The sequence below is a fragment of the Crinia signifera genome, chromosome 4, assembly GCF_055691185.1.
Source record: "Crinia signifera chromosome 4, ASM5569118v1, whole genome shotgun sequence".
Lineage (NCBI taxonomy): Eukaryota > Metazoa > Chordata > Amphibia > Anura > Myobatrachidae > Crinia > Crinia signifera.
This window is the reverse complement of record NC_139220.1, coordinates 288021295-288038561: the sequence shown is the minus strand read 5'-3', so window position 1 is coordinate 288038561 and position 17267 is coordinate 288021295. Positions and strand designations below refer to the sequence as shown.

General features: G+C 44.4%; 1 protein-coding gene across 1 annotated transcript in view; it reads left to right on the top strand.

The window, feature by feature from the left end:
• The window catches only part of RASAL3 (RAS protein activator like 3), a 56607-nt gene that overhangs the window by 27193 nt on the left and 12147 nt on the right, over window positions 1–17267 (top strand). The window contains exons 5-12 of the mRNA XM_083184941.1: window positions 2788–2852; window positions 7919–7992; window positions 8842–8962; window positions 9273–9371; window positions 10851–11375; window positions 11462–11606; window positions 12938–13082; window positions 13902–14138. Of these exons, the coding sequence (XP_083041067.1) occupies window positions 2788–2852; window positions 7919–7992; window positions 8842–8962; window positions 9273–9371; window positions 10851–11375; window positions 11462–11606; window positions 12938–13082; window positions 13902–14138 (1411 nt within the window). The remainder of the gene's footprint in view (window positions 1–2787; window positions 2853–7918; window positions 7993–8841; window positions 8963–9272; window positions 9372–10850; window positions 11376–11461; window positions 11607–12937; window positions 13083–13901; window positions 14139–17267) is intronic.

The window sequence follows — 17267 nt, the reverse complement described above, 5'->3', positions numbered from 1 at the left end:
CCTTTGGGCTCCGGACTCTGGTCTCCCGTCTGAGGTTACCCAGCTTTCATTACATACCAACTGATAGACAAACAAAAACCTCAGCCGTCACACTGGGTAATAAAAACTAAAGACCCCCAAGTCAGACCTGAATACCCCCGCAGCTCCCCAGGAGGGCTCACACATGATTAGGCACTTGATTTGACAAGTGTTGCATGTTATAAATCGCATGCAATATATCACATGCAATTCCCACGGAGCTGGAGGCGGAGGGAGCCAGGAGCCTGGCAGGGGGAGCCGAGCTGCAAAAAATAACCCATAGAAATGAATGGGAAGCCACTGATTGGCTGAGATCTGTCTCAGCCAATCAGCAGCCTCCCATTTGGGTGGCCACTGATTGGCTGAGTGAGCTCTCAGCCAATCAGTGGCTGCCTATTCATTTGTATGTTGTTTTTCTTCTTCTTATGTGCAGCCTGTCTGACCTCCGACACCAATCCAATGCGCACATGCAATTTGGGCCAGTTATTAATCAATTGTTATTCTCATTTGTATATTCATTTTAAATTTGTTTTTATTGTCAAAATTATTTATGGCATGCACATTGAACACAATTACAAGTGCTTAATATATATATATATAATATATATATATATATATAAAACAAATGGAGGAGGCGCACACAATGAGCAAGTATATTTCTTGCTCATTTTACTACAAAATAAAAGCTCACATACATGTAAGTTTTAAAAGATGCACATCATCACTTCACGTGTTTCGTCACGTCAGGACTTCGTCAGGAGGTGCCTCCTGATGAAGTCCTGACATGACGAAACGCGTAGATGGCGTGCTAGCAGTGACGCTGGAAGCCTCGCCGGTTCTGTCTGTAAAGCTGTGGGAAACATTGTGCTGCTGCTTGGCGGTGGGAGTTGCTTAACAGTGGATCGAGATTTGCCCTGTACGGAAGCCGTTCACCGCTGTATCTACATTGGTGAAGTGATGATGTGCATATTTTAAAACTGTTGAAATATACTTGCTCATTGTGTGCGCCTCCTCCATTTGTTTTCTATGTGAAATTTCCCTTGGCTGCTGGAGACAGTGGATCTTAGGAGAAGAGGCTGCACTGCATTGGAAAAAAGGCTATTAACCTTTACGACAGACCTTCTAATATTGGAAACCTTGTTGTATGTATGTATATATATATATATATATATATATATATATATATATATATATATATATATATATATATAAATATATATATATTTTTTTTTTTGTTCCTAGTATCCAACTTCTTATTAAGCAGCTAATAAGCACAATCAATACTCACATTTCCCATTATGAAGCTTTGGTGAGTGTTCTTCAGTGCATGCGGAGATGTGCGTCTACAGTGGCAAACGCAGGATTTTCAGAAGGGGGTTTCCAGAGGGGTGGAGCAAAGCACGGAGATGGACACTTAGGTGACCCAGTATATTCCGGGTCAGTTAAAGTATTATAGATAGACCAAATGTTTATATATAACAATAATAAAATGAAAAAAATAATATATATATATATATATATATATATATATACATACATACATACATACATACATACATACATACATACAGGAGCGTCAACAGCAGTGTAGACCCCTGGGCATAGCAATGCATTGGGGCCCCTACCGATCCTCCAGTGGTAGGGGTGAGGGAAGCTTTGATGTCCTGCGGGTGGTAGGGGGCATTATATCAACCGAGCAGCATGTAGGGCCTGGATCAGTAATTTCCACTAATTACCCCTTTACTGCACAGATGGTGGGAGATGAGGTGGGAGAAGGGGGCATTGGGCTGAATGAAGGGGTCCTGATACATAACTTCCTGGGTGGTAGAGGATGTTTAATTACGCAGAGGAGGGGTGTATAGTGCAGTGGGCTTATTATTCATAATTTTCTGGTGGGAGGACAACTTGTTTGAATGCAGATATCTCCAGTTCCCAGAAATAGATTTCTTAGATTTTAATGGCATTAAAAACTAGAGAATCCCACCTACCAAATGGTACTGGGGACTAGGGGATGGGAATTCAGGAGGCAGAGCAATCTGCCAACGAGTATATAAAACTACATACCAGGTGTGTGGAGCTGGAGCAGTAACCAGCTGCTGGAAGGCTGATATCTCTGGTTCTTGGAACAGTAGAGACCAGCTAGTAGTGTCAAAGGTGGAGAGTCCCAGCTTTTGGAATATACCCTCAGAAAAACTCTCAGACAGAACCTGAAATATCTGACTGGGAATAACAATTAACAGGCTTGGATGGGGACCACTGATTTGAAGTCAGATATCTCTGGTTCCCAAGGGCCGATTTTTACAATTCTTGTACCCATGGAAAGAGGGGACCCTCAGCTTTCAGATGAGGGCCCTTAGACTTCTGAGTACCCAGAAACCCCCCCCTACATGCGCTACTGGTCTATGCATTTTGAAACATTGTACGTCCTATTAAGAATCAGACGGAACTTTTTGGATATTCCCTTCTGTAAAATAGGGTGTTACAGGATGGGAGCTGACCGGTGACAATGCGATCGCACATAACTGTTCATCCTTGAGGGCATGTATCACAACGTGCGCACGTCATGCCTACAGGGACAAGAAACCTGTTTCTGGCGACTGCCAAGAGACACGTCTGCATCCGCCTCTGAAGCAGATCCTTAATGTGGTGACATAGATAATAAGTACCTCAATGCCTGCTGATTAGATTTCTGCATAGCTCCGTCTTCCCTATGACTGCTTGTCCTCTTGTGTTGCTTTATGGCAGTGTTACTTTTTATATTCTTTTCAGTAACAGATTCTGTGTCTGATGGAAATGTCGATGCTGAAACAAAGAATCAATATAATAATGTGAAGGTAACTTATGTGTATGTATGTTTCTATATAACAACAGTATACGGCCGTCAGGTTGTCACTATTAAGGTTGACATGCATTGGGTCGACCACTGAAGGTCAACATGGCTAAGGTCGACATATGCAAAACGTCAACACAATCATTAGGTTGACAATGGGAAGTTTGACAGTCAAAAGGTTGACATGAGTTTTTTTGGAGCCGACATGTGCCGACAGGTGCTAATTCATGCCCTGCCATCAGCTAGGGCATGGAGGGAGAATATAATAGTGTGCCGAGCGCAGCGAGGTCTCGTGCCCGAAGCATGGTGAGCGCAGCGGGCCATGCGAGGGGATGTCATGCACCAATACGGTCTCCTATGTCGACATTCAGGATAAAAAAAATAAAAACATCATGTCGACAATGATTGTGTCGACCTTTTGATCCCATTGACCCTTTTCATGTGTTGACCTAAGCCCTGTAGACCTTCTGTGGTCGACTCAATGCATGTCGACCTGAATTTGGTTGACCCAATGACCCATACCCATATCAACAGTGATGTTGCCTCAATTGTCAATCAACTCAGAAGGAATTAGTTAATATTGTTTAGTTATATTTGAAACAGGTTAAGGAGTTGCAAAAACATGGAATCCCCGTGAAGATGAAATGGGCCAATTCCGTGTAGTATTTTGCATGTGCGACAGACTTTGGGCCAGATGCACTAAGCTTCAAAAGTGATAAAATGGAGAGTGATAAACAGCCAGCCAATCAGCTCCTTCCTGACATTTTTTTCAAACAGTCTGTGACATGACAGGTAGGTGGATGGATCATTGAATAGACAGCAATTAGGTTGACACCACTAGGCTGACATGCATGAAGATTGACATGATGGAGGTCAACATGGGGGTAGGTCGACAGGGTCATTAGGTCTACAACAACATTGTTGCAGCAATCATTTAAGGCCCCCATACACGTGCGCATCGGAGTCGGGAGGTCGGACCGGCTGCACACCCTGCTCCAGATAAGAGGGAGCAGGGTGGCTGGGACGCTGCGGGGCGTATGTCGGGGGCGCTGCTACTATGGCAGAGGCAGCAGATGCTGTGGGGGACAGTAACAGAGGCAGCAGTAACGGAGAGCCGGGCAGGGGGAGCCGGGAGCTGTCAGTGCTGGAAAAAAAAGCCCATACAATGAATGGGCAGCCTGTGATTGGCTGAGTGCTCTCTTAGCCAGTCAGCAATTGGCTGAGAGAGCGCTCAGCCAATCACAGGCTTCCCATTCATTGTATGGGCTTGTTTTTCTCAACACTGACAGTTCCCGTCTCCCCCTGCCCGGCTCTCCGTCACTGTCACTGTCCCCCGCAGCGTCCCCTGCACACTGTCTCTGCCCTTCTAGCAGCACAGCCCAGCCACCAGCAGCACAGCAGTGTCCCCACAGCTCAACATTTTAAATAGGATTTTCTCCCGCCGCTCACCGCTACACCGGACCCTGCGGCAAGAGGGAGAATAGAAAAAATCCTATTCAAAAGACTGGGCGGCCGCTGATTGGCTGAGAGCTCAGCCAATCAGTGGTCGCCCAGTTTTTGAATAGGATTTTTTTTTCTATGCTCCCATCGCCCGCCGTTGCTGACTCTTCGGTCCCCACCCCCTGCCACGGACCCGGACCCTTTCCTGCAGCCCCCACCCCCCCAGACCCTGCTCTCCTGCAGCTACCCGGGTTTACATGTGACAATCACATGTAAAAAATGGCACATAAAGTGCCAAATCTTATCAAGCTCCCCCAGGGAGCTGCCGGGAGAGCTCAGGGGAAGTCGGCCGACTTGTCCTTAGGAATGGGGGCCTTTACACTTCAAAATCAAACTGGTTTTGCAGTGTAAATGATTGCAGCTTTAAAAAAACTGGAGATTTCTTCCCAAATCTCTCACTTTCTGAATCTCTCATAATATTAAATCTCACCCAGTGACTGTATACTGCAGGTAGGAGCTGATTGGTTGGTTCATGTTAGCAGCAGGAGAAGCACAAACACAACTTTAAGAGCTATGTGTGCAAATGCTAGGAGCTTAAGAAATAAAATCCCAGAACTAATTGCAATAATGACAAGGGATGAACTGGATATTGTGGCTATTACAGAGACATGGTGCAATGAAAATCATGACTGGGACATAGCTATACCAGGATATACTTTATTTAGGAAGGACAGAATGGGAAAAATTGGAGGAGGGGTTGCAATATATGTGAAAAAATATATAAAGACTACCTTAATACAAAGTATTAAAGAAAAAACGGAGGCCCTTTGGGTGACCATAGAAACAGGGGAGAAGGCGATTCTTCGTATAGGGGTGATCTACAGACCACCAGGTCAGGAAGAGGAACTAGACAAGAGCCTATTGCAGGACATCAATAAAATGGCATTAAAAGGAGAGGTGATAATCATGGGAGACTTTAATCTACCTGATGGTAACTGGGAGCTGCCTGTTGCAAGTTCCACCAGAAGTAGGGACATGCTGAATTCCTTGCAAGGAGCATCCCTCCAGCAATTGGTGAGGGAGCCCACTCGTAAGGACGCAATATTAGACTTAATACTTACAAATGGTGACAGAATATCTGACATAAATGTGGGTGAAAATCTGGGATCCAGTGACCATCAAGCAGTATGGTTCAAAATAAAGACAGAGACTGACTCATCGCACACAAAAACAAAGGTGTTAGATTTTAGGAAGGCTGATTTTGTAGAGATGGGAAACTCTGTAAGGGATTCTTTGGCAGAGTGGAAGAACTTGGAAGGAGTGCAGGATAAGTGGGAAAAATTAAAAAGTGCAATTCTAAAAGCAACAGAACTTTGTGTCAAAAGAGTTAGGAAAAACACAAGAAAAAGAAAGCCATTGTGGTTTGCAAAAGAAGTAGCAAGTATTGTGAAAGCAAAAAAGTTGGCCTTTAAGAAATTTAAGCAGACGCAGAAGAATGAGGAAAGAGGTGTATCTTGTTAGACAGAAGGAGGCTAAGAAGGTAATCAGATGTGCAAAAGCACAGGCTGAAGAGAAAATGGCCCAGTCAGTGGGTAAAGGGGGGAAAACTTTTTTTAGGTATAAAAGTGAAAGGAGAAAAACAAAAAGTGGAATAATTAGACTGAAGACAGAGAGTGGAAGATTTCTTGAGGGGGACAATGTAATAGCAGATAATATTAATAATTATTTCTGCTCAGTATTCACTGCTGAAAGAGAGGGGAAGGGGCCACAGTTAAGTTGCAAGTATAGTCAGAAAACTGAGGGAGAGACAAGTACAAGAACTCTCAAAACTGAAAGTGGATAAATCAATGGGGCCAGATGGGATACATCCAAGGATACTAAAAGAGCTTAAAGGGGAGCTGGTAAAACCAATAACAGAATTATTCAACCAGTCACTAGCTACTGGAGTAATCCCAGAGAACTGGAAAACAGCGAATGTAGTCCCACTGCACAAAAGTGGAAGCAAGGAAGAGGTAAGCAACTATCGACCAGTGAGCCTTACATCAGTAGTAGGGAAATTGATGGAAACACTCTTAAAACAAAGAGTTGTAGAATATCTCAAAACCAGCAATTTACAGGATCCAAAACAGCATGGGTTTACTGGGGGAAGATCATGTCAAACAAATCTTATTGACTTTTTTGACTGGGTGACTAAAGTAATAGATAAAGGTGGGGCTGTAGATGTAGCTTATCTAGACTTTAGTAAAGCTTTTGACACTGTCCCACATCGCAGACTGTTAAATAAACTTGAAAGCTTTGGATTGGATTCTAAGATAGTTGAATGGATAAGAGCGTGGTTGCAGGACAGAAAACAGAGAGTTGTAGTAAACGGAGTACAGTCAAAGGAGGGAAAGGTTACAAGTGGAGTACCCCAGGGATCTGTACTTGGACCGGTGCTTTTAAATATCTTTATTTGTGATATTGCAAATGGAATTGAGGGTAAAATGTGCCTTTTTGCAGATGACACAAAGGTATGCAACAGGGTAGACACACCAGGAGGGGTAAAACAAATGATTGAGGATCTAGGCAGATTAGAGAAATGGTCAAGAGAATGGCAACTACAGTTTAATGCCAAAAAATGCAAAATCATGCACTTGGGTCTCAGAAATCCAAAGACTCAATATAGTATAAATGGCACTATAATGGAAACTACAGAGGAAGAGAGGGATCTAGGTGTCACTATTTCAGGGGACTTAAAAGCAGGTAGGCAATGTAACAAAGCAATGAAGAAGGCAAGTCAGATGCTTGGTTGCATAGGGAGAGGTATCAGCAGTAAAAAGAAAGAAGTAATAATGCCACTGTATAGGTCATTGGTACGACCTCACCTAGAGTATTGTGTTCAGTTCTGGAGGCCATATCTCCAGAAGGATATAAATACATTAGAGACTGTACAAAGAAGAGCAACTAAAATGGTGCATGGCCTACATCACAAAACGTACCAGGAAAGACTAAAAGAGCTTAATATGTATACTTTAGAGCAGAGAAGGGAAAGGGGGGACATGATAGAAACTTTCAAATATATCAAGTGCTTTAACAAGGTACAGGTGGGAGACATTCTTCACAGGAAGAGGAGCAACAGAACACGAGGACATGCACTGAAACTAGAGGGAGGTTTCATTCAGGGGAAGATTCAGGGGAAATGTGAGGAAGCATTTTTTCACAGAAAGAGTAGTAGATAAGTGGAATAGCCTCCCAACAGAGGTGGTAGATGCAAATACAGTAGTACAATTTCAACATGCTTGGGATAAGCATATTGATATCCTTACATAAAAATAAGGATTAAATATGGTTTGAGGTAACATGATTAAAAAAAGGGGCAGACTAGATGGGCCAAGTGGTTCTTATCTGCCGTCAAATTCTATGTTTCTATGTTGCACATTCCATCTTGGCAATGTTACTGCCTGTGCCCATACTTTGAGGCCAATTCAGACCTTATGTTTGTCGTGTGACATCTTCTAGAACCACAGATAACAGGCAGTGTGGCCCGGGAAACCCAACCATTGCCTACTGTTATTACAGAACAGCAAGGTCTGTGCATTGATAGCTCGGCCTGATCTACTTGAATACAATGGTCACACATTATTTTCTTAGGGTTTAATTCTGAAGAGGAAAAAGAAGAAGAAAAGAAGAAAGACGAGCGTCTCGCCACTGCAGCCGGATGACAGGTAATGGCCGCACATTCTTACCTCACACTGGGCCTCATTCACAGATGGTCTGCAGGCTTTTATGATCCTTGCTGAACCCAAAGATGCAGCATCGGATCACTCGGTGTAAACATCAATTCATGCTTTCACGACCAGTGAAGGGATGTGGATCATTAAGTCGATAGTGAATAGGTCAATCACTATTGGTCGACAGTCAAAAGGTCACCACATAGTTAAGTTTCAAAAGGTTGACATGAGTTTTTCAAGTTTTATGTGTCTGTGTCTACATGAGTTTTTCAAGTTTTTTTGTGTGTTTTTTGCTGCGTTTGCCATTCCTTGGGCATGGTGCCTCGCTGCACGCTCCCTCTGGGTGGGATGTATTAATATACATCGCTGCCAGGCCTCATGCGATACCTGTAATGTGGTGTGCGGGGGGTCTCCGTCACCTTCCTGGCGCCTCCTCCTCCCCTCATGCCGGGACAGCTCAGTGTGGCTGTCCCCGGCACCTCCTCCTCCCCCCTGCAGCCAGAAGGACGTCCGGCTGCCTTGCTAGGGGGAGGAGGGGTTTACCTTCCGGGTCCAGGAGGACCTGCAGCAAGGTAAACCAGGGGGAGGGGGATTGGTGGAGGCGGCGGGTTTGTAGCGGAGGTGGTGGGCAACGAAAAGAAGCCCATAGGCTGACCACCTTGAGAGAGACACAATTCCCAATAAAAGAGTAGCAGACAGCCCTAATCTTTATTGCTATGCACACTTGTTATAGTGTTGAAAGCACAGAGGTCAGCCATGTAAGACAGACTACTGTGTGTGACAGCACATCACTAACAGCGCACAATGCACTTTCTGTGCTTACAATAGCAACTTTTATTGCAGGAGTCTGCACAGCTCCCATGAGTCACTGGGGTGTGTAGAAGTCCTGGACCTCAGTAATGAGAGAGACGTCATTATTCGGGCTCTACACAGCAGTATACTGGGCGAGCAGTTCTGCTTTGAGGTAGGTGAAAGATTAAACCACTGTAAGCTGTTGCAGGGTAGGTTATTAATGTCCAGTAGCCAAACCTGCTGCTCCCACCCCCCCTAGTGGCTGCAATATGCAAAGGGCGGTATTTATGAAGTTTGCCATATCAGATGCCAACGTTTGTGTTGTACATAATCTGCCATCTGCCACAAGGGCTAAGTACAATGATAATGCTCGGATCTACCCACCCTCAGACTGTTATTTGCCCAGATTTTAATGTGGATGGGTGGAGGGGAGTAATCCACAGAATGAATGTGCCCGCACTGAGCATTGTCATCTGTCACAGGTCATCACTAGCAGTGGGAGTCGTTGCTTCGGGTGTTCCTCCATTCAGGAGCGGGATCGGTGGATTGACAATCTCCGCCGGATTGTGCAGCCAGATAAGGTGAGCAGACCACCATCACTGCTAGAGGTGTGGGTCATGGGGTTAACCCAATTTAGGTCGACATGCATTGGGTCGACCACTGAAGGACTACAGGCCTTAGGTTGACACCTGAAATATGTCGACATGGCTAAGGTCGACAAGGTCGGAAGCTCGGCATGAGCATTAGGTATACAATGGGTAGGTTGATGCAAGCTCAGGGCGAATGTACAAATTCTCTATCACGTCAGCATTTCATCAGTTTAGACATGATAATGTCAGCAGGCTGCATGGCGACATTATCAGCATGTCGACATTCGCATGTAGTCGTTATTAAATGTAGATATATCATAACCCACCATAATACAACACATGCAATCATAGAACATTTCTAATTTAGGGGCTGATTCAGACCTTTTTGCACAGGTCCGAATTTGGCCCAGTCCCCGGTGGTGGGGCTCTGTATAATTGCGCATGTGTAAACCCCAGCAGCGAGCACCTTCACCAAATCTTTCATTCTCCGAGGCAGGGGATGCCTTAGTGACAGATAGGGGACGTTCCTGCCAAAAGAAAAAGGGTGGACGCGCCCATAGAAACGCCACGCAGACCCCAGCTAATGCAGGCATGGCCCTGTCTGCATTGGTCGGACGGATGGCGTCACATGACGTCAGCACTCGCCCCCAATTCGCCCATCTCCATGCAGGATAAGTCCAGGCTTACTTTTATCTGCGAGTAGAGGAAAAATCATTTGATGATGAGAAAACATCGAATGATTTTTCCTCTGTGCGGACGCATGCGAGCGGATGTGTAATCAGATACTGTTCTTGGCTTTGGTAGGATATCGGAAAACTAGAGCCTAAACACAGTCATGTCTATTACAAAAAAGCACCACTTATTACATTGTGGGCCAGATGCTCTAAGCTTCAAAAGTGATAAAATGGAGAGTGATAAACAGCCAGCCAATCAGCTCCTACCTGTCATGTCACAGACTGTGTTTGAAAAATGTCAGGTAGGAGCTGATTGGCTGGCTTTTTATCACTGTCCATTTTATCACTTTTGAAGCTTAGTGCATCTGGCCCTGTGTCCGTTATGGCTGCCGAACCATAAACATTTTCAACCTGCCGTAGAAGGAAGAGGAGTCGGTGGAGTTTTTCCAAAGCCACCACTTGCTGCCAGAGACACAGACCTGTGTCCACGGGCATCCTATGAGGCTCAATGTAAAGGAGTAAGACTGACAATGCTGGGTTCCCCCTCTGAGGTTACTGCTTCCGCGTCTGAAGTCTCAGCAGGAGGCATTGGAGATAATGCAGGGAGCTAGAACCCTGGTTTTACATCTTATTGAAGCCGCTGTTAATAGTTTAAACAGTTTATTAATATTTCAGTAAAACAAGGCTGAATAGAAGTCATTTTTTGTAGACAATATATTTATTACATCCGTAATAAATATATATATACACTATATTGAGGAAGCCATGCTATTGACATACTTATTCTGTTGCACAGGATAACTGTGAACGTGAAGAGTCTTCCCTCAGCCTGTGGATCCATGAGGTGAAAGGTCTTTCCAGTTCCGGTCTTGGCTCCCGTGGTCGTTACTTCTGCGAGGTCCACCTGGATGGTTCTCTTTATGGTCGGACCTCAAGCAAGTCAGCTGAGGATGGAGTGGTTTTCTGGGGCGAAAGCTTTCATTTACGAGACTTGCCCTTTTCTTCAGGCCATGTTGCCCTTCATTTACTTCGGGAGGGGAAGGAGGCCACCGGTGTGGGGACTGTAACATTGGCGCTGGAAGGCATGAAGGAGGGTGTGGAAAGATGGGTACCTCTTGGTGGAGAGGTGGCACTGAGGTTACGAGGTAGATACAGGAAGCTGTGTGTTCTTCCCCTGGTGCAGTACAAGGAGTTTGCAGAGTACCTTACTTGGAGATATCTGAAACTGAGTAGCGCAATGGAACCCATTCTGAGTGCTCGAGAGAAGGAAGAGCTGGGGAAGTCACTGATTTATGTCCTACAGAGCACTGGCCAGGCCAAGGTGAGATGCACCTATGTACGAGCTTATATTGTGCCTGTGCACTATTGAGGCTGAGTATAATTATCCCATTTCACTTTTTCTTATAGGAGTTCTTGGTGGACCTAGGAGTAGCTGAGATTTCTCGTCATGATGTCCAAGACTCATTAATATTTCGTGAAAACACCATTGTCACAAAGGCTATAGAAGAGTATATGAAAATGGTTGGACAGACATATCTGCAGGAGACCCTTGGTATGGAACTGATTCAGAGAGTAGATGTGATGGGGGAAATTTACTAAGATGTGTATTCTACTTCACATGTGATGTTGCTATGGGCAACCAATCAGAAGCTACTTCTTATTTATTTAGCACCCTCTAGAAGATAGTAGACAGGATCTGATTGGTTGCCCATAGCAACATCACATGTGAAGTAGAACATAGTTGCCGACTTTTTGGCTGCCCTCTCCGGGAGAGGGCAGCCAGCTCAGTAAAGCAGGAGGCGGGGACATCTCCGGGAGGGGAAAGGGGCGGTTCAGGGGCGGAGCCACAGGGCTGTCCTATTAGGGGTGTGTCCATAGTGATCTCATCATTTAGCCCCGCCCCCCGTCGTGCTATGCCTGTATTTCACACATTGCATGGCAGGGGGCGGGGCTAAAAAGCCGCGATCGCGTAATTTAACCCGGGGTCCGACAGTGATGAAGGGCAATGCGGGAGGGTTGCCCCCCTTTTCGGGGGGCCGGGAGGGGGACCCGATTTCCGGGAGGGTAGGCAACTCTGAAGTAGAATAGACATCTTAGTAATATATATATATATATATAGAGGGGGGTCAAGATAAAAGTGCCAGTTGGCACAGAAACGTCGGTATACCTGTGTGGTCTGCAATTATTTCAGAGTGCCGCCAACCCCCCTCTGCATATTTGGCATCCAGCCAAGGCCCAGCCAGGAGGGCACCGGAGTTTGTACCGTTAGATGATTACTATGGGAAAGTTGTTTCCCATAGTATTCCCATACTACTATCTCCCGTTTTCAGAAAGCTGGGCCTGTAGGTTACACCAGGCTTGCTCTATTAGGGAAGTCTCTGCTTTTCCTGTCAGAAAGGGTCTGAGATGGACATACACAAGTCCAACCTTCAGACATGGAATTATGTAAGCTCCATAAAGGACCTGGAGTAAAAAAATTTTGCTCACTATTGTTTTTTATCGATTTTTTTTATTATTATTATTATTATTATTATTATTATTATTATTATTATTATTATTATGCAGCACTGTATACCTTTCTGTTTGTTTAACCCTTTGCAGTCCAATTTTTCGTAATTCAAACGGTTTGGTTTGAATGTTTAAATTTATTGTAATTGTTTTATTTTATTTTTAAAAATGGTCTACATTGATTGTTGAACGATGTTAATGTTCTTATGTTACCATTGGGTCTGCTACTAGCGCTAGGGCTCTTGTGCCTGACCTGAATAGCAGGTTTATATCTATTCTAATCCTCGGAAATAAATGTAAAGGCAAGCTAAAATGATCACAGGCAAATATTAGATTTTTACTGTGGAGAATAATATCTGGTGTTTTATTTTGTAGGCCCTTTTATAGCTCGGGTCTACGCCTCAGGAGACAGTCACGAGGTGGACCCACTGCGCTGTCCCCCAGAGAAGCTGAGCGAGAACAGAGAGAAGCTGTGGCAGAGCTGTGAGGAGGCCATACAGGGTATCTTCCAGTCACAAAAGTGAGAGCTCACCACCTGTGACCTTTATTCTTTATACATAACTTCTTCTACAGACATAAAAAAATCTATAGCTCTGCATCAAAGCCAATCATTTCACGTAAATGTAATCAATTTGAGGGGATTGTCCTGATTGGAGGGCTCGGATAGGTAATCCACACCCACAATGAGATGTCCACCCTCCTGACCTGATGCTCAGAGGTTGTGAATGATGTAGGTCAGTGGTAGGTACAGCATGGTCGACAAGGAAGTAGACATACAGTAGGTGCATGTTGACCTCCATGTCAGTGCCAATGATCGTACTAATCGCATCACCATTTCACTTGCCATTTGGACTAGGATCAACAAGTATGCTCTGCAAAATGAAATAGTTTCTGTCCTGCCTACATCTCACTTACAAAAGAATCTTTGGTACCTATATGTTAGTTGGGCGCCCACTGAGCTATTTGCTTAGTTTTACGCGTCCCCTCGCGGGGCTCACTACGTTTGCCACGCTTCGGGCTGCGCTCGCCACACTATATAAAATCAACTCCATGCCGACATGGATAGTGGGGGTATGAGCGTACTAACTATAGTGGGTACCCAACTAACATATAAGTACCGAATATTCTATTTTAAGTATCAAGAGTTAGTCTAGTTGTGGTACTCCCAGTATAATTATTTATATTGGATACAATCCTTTTGTTTGTATTTACCATTTAACCATCTTTCACTGTCCACTTTCATAAAATATCTCTCTACCTATACATCTCGGGTTTCTCTACTTGTCTAATCCATCTCCACCTTCTTCCCATCAATGATCCTTCGTTTTTCCACTTACAGGTCTTTTCCTCCAGAGCTCCTAGCAGTGTTCTCCTGTTGGCAGGAGAAAGTTGGAATGCAAGGAAGACCTGATTTGGGTTCCCGTCTGGTCAGTGCTTGCCTCTTCCTCCGATTCTTGTGCCCAGCTATCCTGTCGCCAGGACTATTTCAGCTCTCGCCTGACCATCCGCATCCTCTTGCCGCACGTGCCTTGACGCTGGTCGCCAAGGTCCTACAGAACCTAGCTAATTTTACAAGGTGATCATTCTAAAGCTCACACACCAAGCAAGGGTTTCTGATTGGTTGATGGGCTGGGATTTGAGACCGGAAACAAACATTCCACAAAGTTGTATTGTTAAGCTGAAAACCAACACATTTGTAGAGAAGACTGAAAACAAGAGGCTCACAGACATATTGCATATTACAGGCACTAAGGGCCATAGTAAGACAATTCTGTCCCAATGGAATTTATTGGTTGACTGTCCAGCAGTAGAGAAACTCCATATTTCATTCATCATATATTCTCAATGGTGGTTGGTGCTGACCCCAGCAGATGAGTACAGCAGGGAACATTTAGGAGGGTGATCTGGAAGTGTTGGCAATACCATGTTCTACCCAGGGCCGGCAACAGAAATCTTGGGGCCCTGTTCACTAGGATTTCTGCTGCAAGCACCCTTTACTCCTCTCTTCCTTATGTCTTCTCTATGGCTTAAAAAAGTTTATTTTTCACAGTTTTGCAAACAACTAAAAAAGAAATAGAAACTCTAATACTTAATCATATTATAAATATGACAAATGAAAAGGCTGAAGGGAGAGAGACAGGACTGGTGGCGAGGAGCTGGTAATAGGAGAGCAGAGGAGGAAAGAAGGGGAGAGGCAGGCAGTGTAGCGCCACCTTACCTGTCCTACACGCAGCTCCGAGTCACCGACCAGGACTTGAACCATGAAGCAGAACAGACAGCCGAGCCGGTGGCCAGGGCGCATGAACAGTACAGGTGGCAGACGCTCAGCCAGCTGTACTGCGGCCCAGCACATACAATGCAGACTGAAGATGGCTGGCAGGTATACAGTGTATAGCAGGTATACAGTATATCACTGCCGCCGCCAGGGCAGCTTGCAACCCTCTGAATCATTGGGGCCCGTCACGGTTGTTCCCCTAGACCCCCCCTGTCGCTAGGCCTGGTTCTACCTCTACCATTCTGTATTGATTCCAAAATTTAACCAAAACAGATCAGCGTATATTTACCTTTTGTAAGGCAGAATATATATATATATATATTTGTGTCGGTTCGGCACTCACCACAACAGAACAAACAGTCCACGTGCCATTGTATATATATACACAAGAAACAGAGTGCGCCACTATGTTTACTCTCCACCACCAGTAAGAACTGTAATGATTTACAGACACATGATCACAATTTTAAACAATTTAATACATAATCTCTTAAAAATGATGTTTTAAAACTTTTGTTTGCAGTTTAGTCGTTTTCACATGATACATAGGGCCATATTCAATGAGAAAAATTTGCCGTGTTTTATGGCGAGTTTGTGCTATTTTCGCGTTGGAAGGAGCATTTTGCTCTCCAAAAGTGAACCACCCTGTTCAATGTGATATTTTCGCCGTGTCTCTCCGTGTAGCCATTCTCCATCTTTTCATGGAGAACTGGAATGTGAACTTTTAAACTAAAAGGTTTTTTTGGTCTCAAAAAATCAGGATTTTTTTTCTGTGAAGGGGCATGTTATTTTTATTCATGTGTTTATAGCACATGAATATATATTTAATTTAAAAAATATATATTTTATTAATATTTTTCTTTTCTTTACACAGAGCAGCCAGCAGGGGGCCGGAGCTCTCGAGCCGCTCATTAGATATTCATATATTTACTGCACCCGATCATTACATATGCACAATCGGGTGCAGTGAATACTGGGTCCCCTGCTGGCTATAGGGGGAGGGCAGCTTGTGCTGCCTGGGTCCCGGGGAGTCCTCCCCCCCTCCACATATGTTCTGGGGCAGCCAGGGAGACTTTAATCTCCCTGGCTGCCACCGTCCCCCAGCTCCCTGCCAGCTCCCTGCCGCGGATGCTCGTCCGCTGCAGGGGTTAAGACTCGCCGTGAGTCTTAACCACATTGAATAGTGGGAGCAGGAGTGGCAGCGAGCCCTCCGGAACAGGGCGAGTGCATGGCGAGAGAAAAAAATCTCTCGCCATGCACGGAGAATATTTCTCATTGAATACTGCCCATAGAAACACCCAACGCAATTCGTCACACTGACTTCCTCAAGGGTTACTTTCAATATGTTGTTTGTGCAGTGTGTCACACTACTACACATGGAACGACTTCCAATATATATATATAAAAAACGGACCTCAGATGGATCCTAATGGGATGTGCGATCATGCAGCATCGATTTTCATAAAAGTTTTTAAAAACCAATTAATTCGGCAGGGGGACAAATTGCTCTTTTCCAAAACAAGCCTTAAGCAAAATGTACTGGAGCTCACAGTCTGTCATCCACTGCAGATATATATATATATATATCTCGTGGGGTCCGGAACTTCCCACTGGCTCCTGCTCCACTGAATATCTTGGCCTGGGTGCCCGCCTGACCCGGAGAGTGACTTCGGTGAATAAATATATGTGAAAGAAGCAGCATCACTCCAGGTACTTAGTGGTGGAAAAATGGTTTACTGAGTGTCGTCAACAGTGTTTTGGGCTAGGGGCCATCATCAGGACAAGAATGTTCTTGTCCTGATGACGAGTTCTATCCCGAAACACTGTTGACGACACTCGGTAAACCATTTTTCCACCACTAAGTACCTGGAGTGACGCTGCTTCTTTCATATATATATATATATATATATATATATATATATATATATATATATATATATATATATATATATATATATATATATATATATATATAGATATATATATCTATATATATAATGTTTGTGGTTCCTTAGCGCACATTGGGTTAGGATAGAGCAATGTGATTGATTTAACCACTATTTCTGCACTTATGCACATTGCTTTCTCCTATGGAGTTCACCTTAACCACACGTCTCCCTTGCGTAAAACCACAGACCGCCACCATCACCAGCGCATGAGTTGAGGTTTACATGCTCAGCACAGATCTTCATGAAGTGTAATGCTGCACCTGAAGAAGAAGGGATGGACTCCTGACAGGTCATGCAATGTGATATTCCTTATGATGAGATGTAACACAGTAGGATGAGCATGTCAGGAGTTACTTCAGCTCTTTGACCTGTGGTCTTACCCAAAGAAGAAGTGTACACTTTGCCACATCACCTAAGACATACAACCTGGCGCCACCTATGGCTAATAAAATGCTAAACATGGACTGCTCAGACACTTACA